The sequence below is a fragment of the Triticum urartu genome, chromosome 2, assembly GCF_003073215.2.
Source record: "Triticum urartu cultivar G1812 chromosome 2, Tu2.1, whole genome shotgun sequence".
NCBI classification, from domain to species: domain Eukaryota; kingdom Viridiplantae; phylum Streptophyta; class Magnoliopsida; order Poales; family Poaceae; genus Triticum; species Triticum urartu.
In genome coordinates this window covers 583,794,540-583,807,348 of record NC_053023.1, presented here as the reverse complement: position 1 = coordinate 583,807,348, position 12,809 = coordinate 583,794,540, and the positions used below count along the sequence as shown (strand labels likewise).

The 12,809-nt window shown below is 50.4% G+C and overlaps 1 protein-coding gene across 1 annotated transcript; it reads left to right on the top strand.

The window, feature by feature from the left end:
- The first annotated feature begins 568 nt into the window (after positions 1–568).
- On the top strand, positions 569–12,731 carry LOC125533698 (probable protein phosphatase 2C 42). Its single transcript, XM_048697065.1, is given in 15 exon segments — positions 569–606; positions 672–780; positions 782–851; positions 3,977–4,003; positions 9,071–9,186; positions 10,058–10,186; positions 10,267–10,336; positions 10,500–10,605; positions 10,748–10,874; positions 10,986–11,102; positions 11,205–11,340; positions 11,412–11,488; positions 11,571–11,623; positions 12,308–12,362; positions 12,471–12,731. Coding segments are annotated over 15 exon segments (1,491 nt in total).
- The last annotated feature ends 78 nt before the right edge of the window (positions 12,732–12,809 follow it).

The following is a 12,809-nucleotide window of genomic DNA, read 5'->3' as shown; positions in this document are numbered from 1 at the left end:
TCCGAACACTGGCAGCTGTGCTAATCCATGGATTGGTTGGGGAGCACCCGGCAAAGCCCCATCGCCGCATGCAGGTACTGGTTCGTCCTCTAGCCGTCGTCGTCGGTTTGCCGGCAAGGACTCAGCCGGTCGTCGTCCGGGCTTGGCGCTCGCGCGGCGGCTCACCGAAGCCGCTCATACATTGCGACAACTGCACACAGCGGCTAACATCTAGCACGCTGCAACACCCCGGATGGGGTATTCTTCAAATGCGAAAACGACGGGGTATGTTCTTGTTTTCATTCGGCTTTGTCAACCTATTCAGTTCAGTTTCGGTAGCCTATTGAGATGGTCATGTGTGTAGGAAGGTGGGTGCTCATTTTGGTATTGGGAAGAAGAATACATCGATTTATTGATAGAAAGAAACTTAATAGTTGTTCGTGCACTCGTTGGTAGAGTGGAAGCTAATGATGTGGCTGCATGTGCAATTAGAGAAGAAACTAGAGGGGGAGCAACGTCTACTTTTTTAGAATCAAAGAAGAAGCATGAAGAATGCAAGATCAAGAATCCGCAGATCAACAATGAAGGCATGGAGAAGATGTTGGTCCAACTAGTGAGAGCCGTTATATAAGTTGGATATCTTCTAAAATGCCTAATTGTGGTTCTTGTTTTCTTTGATCTTACTATTCTAGGAAAGATTTGGTGAATTATTATGTATCCAATGCCCTTAAAGAAAATAAAAAAGCAAAGAAATGTGTTTTCATGCCCGAAATTGAAATGCAAATTATTGATTTACGGGCCGGTGCGGGCGGCGGCCGAGCAGACCTCGCAATGCGGACCCGTAAAAAAGAAATGCCGAATATTTTTTACGGGTCTACTCTGCATATCTCTTTTATGGGGTCTGCTCGACCGCCGCCCGTGCCGGCCCGCAAAACCGTTTTTTCACAAACTGTGAACGCATTTTATGGGTCAGCGTTATACAGGGTCCGCTAAAGATGCTTTTATGGTAATTCCAAGACCAAAAGTCACGCATCTGGTACATTATATGGGATTAAAAGGATTAACTTAGCATCAATACCAATAAAACTTTGTTGCACCTTTTCTCAATTCCAATTTGCTGATTTTTTACAAACGAGTTCACTTACAAATAATGGAGGATTATCACATAGACAAGTAGGGGGCACATGTTGTAATCCCCGGGAAACCTTTCAGTAGTCTGTCCATTATCTATTGTGGGGATGAGTCGATGAGCTAGAGTATCCCTCCCTTGAAGAATAGATGTTTCTATTCTTTCTTTTTATGATAATACGGTCGCATTTAAATTATAAAGATCATTGTACAAGTTACATAGACACCGTTTTGATAAAACTGAAAATACAGCAAAACGCTAGTCTTTACAATTACAATCAAGACAGATGAATCCCTTGAGCTTGACACCGACGTGTGTCACATGTCTCCGGCACCATCACAACAACCACCAAGAGAAGAAAAATGACGAATCACCTCCTCACCCGAGCTTGATGCGGTTCCATCGCTGATATGCAGCTTTGCGGACCTCTAAGGTGGCTCACCAAAGATGAAGCCATTGCGGTTGAACATATCAGACCAAGGCAACACCCCAGACATGTCATCGATCTAGATCTGGCATCCCGTACAACTAAAACGTTGGAGGACGAAATCATGTTTGCTAGACACGAACCACGAACACAATACACGATCCACCATCTTTCAGATGCCGTTGATACATACCACAATCCGCATCTGTTTCCAGACTACCTCCCAAGGAAGATAACACAAGTCCACCAAGATGATGTTGTCATCCACGCCATTCTTACTTGAATAGACTGAATTCCAAATCCATTCCCAATACCTTGTCGGGGAAGGGTCTAAAGCTTCTTTATTCAGCGCTGCCATTGCCGCCGCCGAGGCCAAGGTGATAAAAATCCCAATTTGCTGATTTTTTGCAAACGAGTTCACTTACAAATAATGGAGGATTATCACAGAGACAAGTAGGGGGCACATGTTATAATCCCCGGGAAGCCTTTCAGTAGTCTCTCCATTATCTATTGTGCGGATGAGTCGATGAGCTAGAGTATCCCTCCCTTGAAGAGTGGATGTGTTCTTTCTTTTTCTGATAATACGGGTCGCATTTAAATTATAAAGATCATTGTACAAGTCACATAGACACCGTTTTGATAAAACTGAAAAGACAGCGAAACGCTAGTCTTTACAATTACAATCAAGACAGATGAATCTCTTGAGCTTGACACCGACGTGTGTCACCTGTCTCCGGCACCATCACAACAACCACCAAGAGAAGAAAAATAACGAATCACCTCCTCATCCGAGCTTGACGCGGTTCCATCACTGATATGCAGCTTTGTGGACCTCTAAGGTGGCTCATCAAAGGTGAAGCCATTGCGGTTGAACATATCAGACCAAGGCAACACTCCAGACATGCCATCGATCTAGATCTGGCATCCCGTACAACTAAGACGTCGGAGGAGGAAATCATGTTTGCTAGCCACTAACCACGAACCCAATACACGATCGACCATCTTTCAGATGCCGCTGATACATACCACAATCCGCATCCGCTTCTAGACTACCTCCCAAGGAAGAGAACACAAGTCCACCAAGATGATGTTGTCATCCACGCTATTCTTACTTGAATAGACTGGTTTCCAAATCCATTCCTAATGCCTTTTTTGGGGGGGGGGGGGGGGATTTTCATTACTCAAGGAGGCCTCTCAGCCTTAACCAAGTTTACAAGAAAGTCCGGCCCTCCTGCGAACCAGACTGCCATGCGGGGGGGTACTACGCCCATATGCAGCCAACACATGACTAGCGTTGTTCTGCCAACGGCTACACTGCGCAAATACAACCTCTCTATCCTCAAGGGCTGCTAGACTGCTAATCTCTTCAACGAGAGACCGGTGCTGCGATCTATCTGTTGTGGGTGCTTTGAGCATCGCCACAGCCTCCGCACTATCCATCTCAACAATGATAGGCATCGTCGTCCTGTGTAAGGCAAGGTCTAGGCCTTCTCTACACGCCGAGAGCTCCGCCTCCAGCGCACTCTCACACGTGCGAATTTCTCTGCACGCGCTATAGATGATATCCCCTCCATCATCTCGAAGGATCATGCCTCCTCCTGCTGCTCCTGTGGCTGCAACAAAGCCGCCATCTGTGTTAAGTTTGGCCCAGCCCGCACTAGGGGGGCCCAACTCGGCCGCGTCGTCGCTATCCTGCAGGGCTGCACACCCGGCGGGCCATCACAAACCACCATCTTCCCCTTCTCCATATTGGCCTGCGGATGTTGTTGGATGCATAATAGTGAAATAATATAGCCATGTAAGAATCGACGAGAGGCCTCGGCAGGAGGTGGCGGTTTGTCATGGGTAATCTCATTGCGAACATGCCATACTCTCCACATGATCATGAGGACCACCAGCCTCGCTGTCTCATCCAGGGGTTCCAACAAGGCGAATAGCCACTCTGGCCCCGTGTCCCGGATGGTCTCCACCTTGGGTATGTTCCAGTCCATCGCCATGAGTCTCCATAGCTCCCTTGCCAGTGGGCACCTGCAAAGCGCGTGGAATCCGTCCTCGCGTTCAACACCACATAGGGGGCAGACGTCAGTATCCTCGAGGTGCCATGAAGCCTTGTTGGCCCAAGTAGCAAGTGAATTTGTGACAACCCTCCACGCAAACAAGCGTACCTTAGGGGGAGCAGGGCACCCCCATATGATCTTCCAGATGGCGCGACGACCATCCGGTGCCCTGCTCATGGCGGTGGCCAATGGACGCTCGTGCTCTTCCATTGCCACGCGGTACGCGGATCGGACGGTGAAGATACCGTTCTTCTCCGGCGCCCAGGCGATGATATCGTTGGTGACGCGTGGCAAGGTCCGGATGCTAGTGATGACGGCGACATCCGCCGGCAAGAAGTAGCGTTGTAGTAGGCCGGTGCGCCAAGAGCCCTCGCCGTCGAGGAGCTCGGCCACCCTCCGCAGGCGGCAAGTGCCCTGCTGAGTGATGGGCTAACGAGAGGGCTCCCGTGGCAACCATTGGTCCCGCCATATGCGAATGTCCTGACCGTTCCCAACACGCCATATGATGCCCTTTTTCAGGAGCTCGAGGCCATGTTGGATAGCCTGCCAGGTCGGGGTGGAGTTCCCTGAGAAGACCATGTCCTCAAGGCGTCCATCATGGTAGTATCGGGCCTTTAGCACCTGCGCACACAAACTGGTGGGTTTAGTAAGCAAACGCCAGGCCTGCCTCGCTAGGAGAGCCTGGTTAAAAGGCGGAAATCTCTGAACCCCAGACCACCCTTGCTTTTCTGCGCCTGGATCTTTGGCCAAGCAAGCCAGTGCGTCTTCCTCTTGCCCTCAGAGACGCCCCACCAGAAGTTGCGAACCATTCTATTCAGGTCATCACAGACTGACATAGGAAGCTTAAAAATACCCATAATATAAGTGGGAATAGCTCGGGCAACTGCCTTAATCATGGCTTCCTTACCGGCGAGAGAGAGGGTGTCACCCCAAGCAATAATCCTCTTCAATAACCGAGATTGCAGATTCTGAAATTTACCTCGTGACATGTGTCCTTCGGGCATTGGGAGCCCTAGATATTTCTCCTCAAAAGTGACAGTACCTATGTTTAATGTAGTTCTCACAGCCTCCTGTTTGTCCATAGCACAAGCTGAACCAAAGAGAGCACTACATTTGGCCGGATTAATAAATTGTTCGGTGGCATTAGCATACGTGTTTAGCACTTCCTGGACCTTTTGGGCTTCTTCCTCCTCTGCTTTAAAAAACAGTAATGTATCATCTGCAAACAGAAGATGAGACACCCCTGGGGCTCTGCGGCACACTTTTAGCGGGGTAAAGTCACCTTTTTCTTCTCCTTCTTTCAAGAGAGCAGATAGACCGTCAGCCACAAATAGGAATAAAAACGGGGACAAAGGATCACCTTGCCGTAGCCCACGCGATGGTGCGAACGATTCCAGAAGGGTTCCACTGAATTTAACTGTATATCTCACCGAGGTGACGCAAGCCATAATCCAGTCCTCCCACCGGCGAGCGAAACCCATCTTTTTCAACATTCGCTCCAAGAATATCCAGTCCACTCTATCGTATGCTTTGGAGAGGTCCAGTTTATACGCGCAGAAACTTTTATTTGGGTCTTTCTCCTGCTGAATAAAATGAAAGCACTCAAACGGAATCAAAGCATTATCAGTGATCATACGTCCAGGGACAAAGGCGCTTTGCTCAGGGGAGATAATATCATCCAGAATAGGCCTCAACCGGTTTACTAGACATTTTGCCACCACCTTGTAGATGACGTTACATAACCTGATTGGGCGGAACTTCGTGAGCCTCTCTGGGTTATCCACCTTCGGGATGAGAACAATGGACGTGTTGTTCACCCCCTCAGGCATAATACCTGTCCGGAAAAATTCCTTGACCCCTGCAATTACTTGTTCTCTCATCACGTCCCAATTACGCTGGAAGAAGCGCGCGGGGAAGCCATCCAGACCCGGCGCCTTTAGCGGTCCAATCTGAAACAGAGCATCGGCAATTTCCTTGTCTGAAAACTCTGCACACAGTCCATCATTCATGCGGTCAGACACACGTGGTTTAATTAGATCAATTACTGGATCCGCACAAAGAGAGGGGTCAGCAGCAAATAGTTTGGCAAAATAAGAAGTGGCCATGGCCGCCATAGATGCATGGTCCTGATGTCTGACTCCATCATCATCAATGAGAGTTTTAATACGGTTTTTGCGTGCGCACCAAACTGCTTTTCAATGAAAGAACTGGGTGTTGCGGTCCCCTTCCCGCAGCCATGCAATGCGGGATCTCTGCATCCACAACATCTTCTCCCTATAGAGCAGCTCGTTCATCCTGTCAGTCGCCTCCTGTATGTCCTTTCTATCTGCATTCATAGACATAAGCTCCTCGAGACGAGAGCGGGACTTGTTAATTTCACGGATGACATTTCCAAACTTTTTCCGACTCCACTCTTGCAGTTTTTTCATCATATTCCCTAGTCCAGAAGCAACATCACCAAGATTTACATAGAGCCCAACTCAGTCCAAGTGTTCATAATTACCTCAGGGAGGGAGGGGTCTCGTTCCCACATAACTTCGTGCTGTCTGCACCTTCTGCCTTCCCGTTGGCGCGGCTCCTCTAGCGCGCACTTGAGGAGGATGGCCAAGTGATCGGAGCTTGGCGCCACCAAATGCTCCACCCTTGCATGGGCGAAAATATCCCTCCAAGCATTGTTAGCCACAGCACGGTCAAGGCGAATCTTGACGTTTGCCCGTCCACCTCGCCGGTTATCAAAGGTGTGTGGGAGACCTGCAAAACTGAGGTCGCCCAGACCACAAACCTCAAGAACATCACGGAAATCAAGCATCTGACCTGCCGAGCGCGGTGTGTCGAAGAAGTGCTCAAAACTCCACATCTCCTCGTTGAAATCACCCACCACGACCCAAGGCATGCTGGTCTGCTGGTGGAGATTACGGAGGAGGGACCACATGCGATGACAGTCCTCCGTTCGGGGCTCACCATAGACGCAGGTGAGCCGCCAGGGTGGCTCACCCTCCGCACCAGTTACATACACATCAATATATCGTTCATTTATTTCTTTTACATCAAGACTCACTGACTCATGCCAATACAAAGCAAGACCCAATCGAAAGCATCAAAACCTCTTAAACCTAACCGAGCACGGTACCTCTTCATTTTATTCTTAGACTGCCTAGTCTCACAAAGAAAAACAGTATTAGGGGACTGAGCCTGCATTAGACTCACAAGATCACGAACTGTCCGAGAGTTCCCACCCCCTCGACAGTTCCAGCTTAGGATATTCATTGCTCCTGACGGGGCTCCGCCGGCCCCGTCAGTTCGTCGGCGGCCCCTGGGCCGACTGCCTCCATGGTACTAGTTCCGTCCACCATGTCCTGTTCCATCATCCCATCGCCACGCGGAGACTGCTGCCCGTCTAGAGACTCCAGTGTCCTGCGCTTTTTTGGTGTACCTGGAACCACAAGCTCGTCCGTACTGGACGTATTAGCATAAATCACCAAAGCCTTGCTAGCCTCCTCCCCGCCAGCAGCAGCGACTTGATCACCAGCAGCGGCACGCTTGCCCAAAGCGGAGACGCCATCAGAGAGGTCTACGTCGTCCATATTCACTTCCTGAGAAAGATTACGCAGCGCCGGGATCATATCCGAGCTCCTCGGCTGGGAGTAGTCCGAGTGTTGTGTGCCTTTGGAGGTGTGCTCCTGTACCTGAACATGCACGTGAGCATCTGCATGTGCATGGCGATCTTCCATTGCACCCTTGCTGCCTCCTGACATGGCTTGCATCTTTTCGGCTAGCATTGCATCAACGGCAGGGTTTCCGGAGCTGTGATCTGCTGCATGTTGCTGACGCCTCGCCGCGCTGCCTTCCGGGCGCCGCGCGCCTCGTCCACCTCGGCCTCGGGCCGATGACCCGGTGCTCTCTGAAGAGAAATCAAGGCCGCGGTAAGCCATCGGGTTGACCTTCGCTTTCACTGTTCCGGACTGCCTCCCAAAGCGGCGTGGTGGAGAACATTTGAGTTTGTCGCTATACTTGCCAGATGGAGGCCTTCCTTTCACCTTCCGGCCACACGATTTCTCCTTATGTCCGAGGTAGCCGTATGTGTAGCAGAAGTCTGGCAGTTTTTCATACTGAATTTGGAACTCAACCCTTGTTTTCTTCTCCTGCAGCTTGGCAGTCATGGCCACAGATGTCTCAAGCGCCCGGTACACCGGAACGGCCACCCGGACACGCACGTAGTTGCCTGTCTTCTCGTCGAGCTCCATTTGCAAAATTGTTCCTAAGTTGGCGCAGAGTGCTTTTACCACAGTCTCCGTCCTCTAGTTCATGGGCACATCGAGGATGCGCACCCAGATTCTCATCTTGTCCAACTTGTAGTCTGACACTTGCCTCATACCATCATACGCCTCAATCAGCAGCGGATCGTGCTCATACTGCCATGGCCCTCCCCCTAGGACACGAGACATGGCCTCGCAGCCGAAGTGCACGAGATATTTGTTGTCACCTTGGTAAGCATAATCAAAGTTCTCCCTCAACCTCCAACCATCTGCAATATTCTCAAACAGAGTACTAGGGGATGGCCGATCCAAGGAGTACACAAGCATTATCACAGTCCATGGGTGCTCCTGAGCCTGTAGCACACCATCTCCCTCCAAGTCGACCTCCACAAGCTCGGCATCCTCCTCGGGATCCTCTCCTTCTCTGAAAGCCTCTGGGCCTTCCTCATCCCGGCTGTTGCGCTCGCGAGCCGCCGGCGCCGACCTCGCCGTGCCCGCCGACCCCGCTGTCTCCAACTGGTTCCATATAGTCAGCGTCTGCAGCCGTGGGTTGATCCGCGCAGCAGCCTCGGATCCCTCGGAGGTAGGCTTCGGGCGAGCAGCATCCACAGAGGGAGCCCCGTATGCGCCCCCACCTTCCTCCGAGTTCGCCATGGCCGCCAGCGGCTTCTTTCCTGACTCGTGCGACGGCGGCGACATATTAGCGGGCGACGGCGGAGTGGAGATCTCAGGACTCCGATCTGGCGGCTTGCGTTGTCGTTTTGGTAGACCCACCGAAACCCTAGACGATTTTATGGAGTCGTTTAGGTGAGTTTCCTTGCGACGGGGGTTAGGGCAACCCGATCTTGACTCGGAGGCGGCTGGGACGCTGGGCACCTGGGGGCCAAGCGATCGGTCTGCGGACATGGCCGCTGCTGTTCCGACGACCAGCCTGGGCTTGGACGCGGAAGGAAGGCCACACACAGCGGGCGCGGCGGCCGGCGGTGGCGGCGGCGAGGCGATCGCCTAACTGCATGCGCGGGTATCGCCCATTCCTAATGCCTTGTCGGGGAAGGGTCTAAACCTTCTTTATTCAGCGCTGCCATTGCCGCCGCCGAGGCCAAAGCGATAAACATCCCAAAATCCTAAACTACTAGAGACTAAAATCAAAAGCTACCCCCCGCCTCGCACGCCCCCCCCCCTTCAAAAAAAAACACACACAGACGACCTCGGCGGTGGGGAGCCGCCGAGGGACGGCAGTGGAAGAAAACGCCCCTGGACGAGATCACCTTTTTCTTTCTTCGTGGGGAAGAAAGAAAAACGATGCACGAAGAAAGAAGAGCGGTATCTGGTGGAGATGTAAGTGAGACGGCGAGTTGCCCAATTCAGCCTGCAATAAATCCGTTTCAGGCGTACACGCCAGAGCAGTGAAGCCCTCCCTCGTGGGGGGTACAGGTAGAGAGAGGCCCATGTGGGTCCAACAAAAGAGTCGATCGCAAGTGCCACGCAATCCGGGGTCGTAGATCGTTTTGTGTCTGCTCCTCCGCCACTCGTCTCCACCAGGGCACCCGGCCGGCTCCTCTGATCGCCGGCCGCCTCTGATCGCCGCCTTGCCTCCCGCCGGCCGCCGCTCGACCGCACCGCCGGATCATCCGCCAAGGTATGAATGCGCGCCGCCATTTGCGCAATGCGGCAATGCCAGTGCCCTAGTTACTCGCACACGGGGAAAAGGTTAGAGATCTTACATTCTGACGACCTGCAATGCCATTGCCAAACATTGGCACTTGATACATCCCATTTCATCCGTGATCGCCCGTCGCCGTCTCTTTGTTGGCCCCTCCCGTGTCCGAATCCTGCCTCCGCCCGGTCCCAATTTGAGCATTGCCTGAAATGTTTTCCCAAGTCCCCTCCTGCCGCCGTTGCAGACGTGACGGATGCATTTGGTGCCAGGTACAGGCGCAACCGACCTGGCCTCCCGGACCCTCTCTGGCTCCGGCTGCTGCTCCATCGTGCATGCGTCGCAGACGGAGAAGGAAGAAGGACGAGGCGGCCACCACCAAGCCATGAAGAACGCATGGTGATGTCTCGTCTGGATTTTTATTCATTGCTTTCTCTTCTGGTATTTATGCCATCTGCATCTGCATGCATCTCACTCACCATCGGTTTGCTCTCGAGTTCTTTCTTACTCCTGCAAGATTTTTCATCCATGCTGCTGTGATCTTTCAGGCAGGCAAACTCCGGCATGAGCACAATCAGCAGGGAGCCGGTGCTGTCCAAGACCACCGAGAGGGGGGAGAATGACAGGCTCGAGTACGCGGTGTCGTCCATGCAAGGTTACCGTGCCAACATGGAAGATGCCGTGAGTAAAAACCATCCTGATACATGGTTTATCTTTGGTGAAATGCCAAGGCCTAACTTCCTGGTCTTCTTTTTCCCCAGCATGCAGCTGTTGGAGATCTTGATATTTCCACCGCCACATCGTTCTTTGGTGTTTATGATGGCCATGGAGGTTGGCATTCACTATTCAGTCCCATCCTCCTGCGAAAAGCAGAATTCAGATATATGCATGATACAGATTTAGCTCCTGGAATTCACATAAATCCTTTCACATCCTGCCCTTTTTGCAAGAAGTGCGTGCCATTTACTACCATCTGAAATGTTTCTTGATACAGGACCTGCTGTATCAATGTTCTGTGCGAAACACTTCCATCTTGAGGTCCAGAAGCATCCACACTTCAATGACAGTCTGCGTATTGCGGTGGAGAGCGCGTTCTTCAGGTTATTTAGTAGCTAAGCAATTCATGCATCCTATGAGTTCTTTGAGGCTACGCAGTTTCTCCCGGAGTTTTCTGCCGATACTACCAGGAGTATATAGTTTTGTGTCACATTTGTAATCGCTGTTGCTACTCGACTGTTGCAGAATGGATCAGATGATGATGACAGAGGAGGGACGGAGGGAATTATTTGAGTATAGCCCTGCTAATAATGCCAATACGAATTCGACTGTCAAGGATATGTTGCTCGGTTGTGCTTGTGTAAATGTGAAGGTCATATCTCATTTTTTATTTTTTACACATCCCCTCCAGTTATTTGTATGTAGAAATCTCATGTTATGAAAACACCTATTGTTTACTTCAGCTTGAGTTATTTGTCTGCAGAGACGCCCCGGGCCAGCAGACGTAGGAAGTACCGCCTGTGTGGCTCTCATCAGAGGCAACCAGATCATTGTTGGGAATGCTGGTGATTGTCGCTGCGTAATCTCAAGGAACGGTCAGGTACTTCTCTTCTCGGTGTCTGGCTGGTACCCGATCCGTGCAGTATTTTGTTATAACTGTGACCCCTAATAGTGCCTGGTTTTATCTTTGTTGTGTTCTAAGGCAACTGTTTTGACCACCGATCACAAACCGAGTGTGCCGGCTGAAAGACGGAGAATAGAGAACGCAGGACGCTCTGTTGTAGTTACTGGAGGAGCAGGTCGCATCGATGGTGGAATCGCGGTCTCCAGATCGATCGGTACAGTTTTATCTTGTATGTTCGTTTTTTGAGTTTATCACATTGTAATTGGCATTTTGCTTGCATTTCAGGTGATATGAGGTACAAAAGCAATAGCCGGCTGACCCCTGCACTACAAGCACTGACTTGTTCTCCTGAGATTCGCGTAGTGAGTTACTGAATTGTCATAAAAATCTGTATGTTTGTCCTGCTGGATACGGTCTAATGGAAAATGACCCTTTTGCTGTTAGGAGAACATAACTGATGAAACTGAGTTCCTTGTTATGGCATGTGATGGAGTCTGGTAAGTCCTCAACTAAATATATATTACTGTTGAAGCTTTGATCAATTATTGTTTGCTGTGATGACTATGATTAGTTTCATACATGGTACACGGACTCGAAATGACAGTTAGTTTCAACAGTCGCGTTTCTCTCGAGATATAGTTAGTAGTCTTTACCAAGGAAGAATTTTGTAGATTTGGGTTCAGTTAAATTTGCTTTGCTTTGGGCTAAGCTGCATCATCACCGTGTACATATCATTGTTGTATGATTTGCTGAAGGTACAGAATACCGGAATCTTTGCTGATCCCTTGTTGTGCTAGTATGGAGTACTTCATAATTTTTCCAGAAAAATGTTAACCTGAATGCATGAATATGAACTTAACCTGGTCAGTTGGTTGGAAAAAGATATTGAAATATGCCTGCCTTATCTTTATAATAAAGAACCTACTTTGAAGAACCTGGATCTTAGAATTTTTGGCCTGCATGTTGTTGGCAGTGAAGGAAACATGGTGAAGTGTAGCTAGGAATTTGTGCTCTGCCTTCCCGGACATACTCACTGACATAACTTATCTATCTCCCAGCTCTTTGCTCTATCTAAATTGCGAAAATATCATATGGAAACAAACATTCGGTGGAAACCGGTGAAAATATCATATTGAAACCAGCTTTTTGCTCTAAATTCACACACCTCTCGTTTTTTGCAGGGACGTCGTGCTAAACCAGGGCCTGGTTGAAATTATACGAAACAACATGAAATCTGTGAGCATTTCTTCTTGTTTCACCAGCATGTCTGCCTGTTTAGCTCATCAAATTCCCCTTTAACTTGACATATGTATTGCTGTGACCAACACACACATGCACACACAGGGGATGGACCTTGGGAAGAACTGCGAGGCCATCCTTGACATGTGCGTAGAGCCACCGCAACCGTCGGTCGACAACATGACCATCCTGCTGGTCCGGTTCAAGCACAAGGCGCCAGCGGCACCTGACCCGTCCAGAGCCGACGACGGGCCGCACGGCAAGCGCAAGAGCAAGGCCTCCATGGAACTGGGGGTGATGGACAACCCCAACAAGGCTGCGCCGCCTACTGCAAGCGCGAAAGCAAAGCCCCGCAGAAGCTTCTGAACCCGATGAGCCACGCAGTCACTGAGTTAGTCGTCTCCTTTGACTTGATTTCGCTAGGATGATTCCCCACATGAGTTA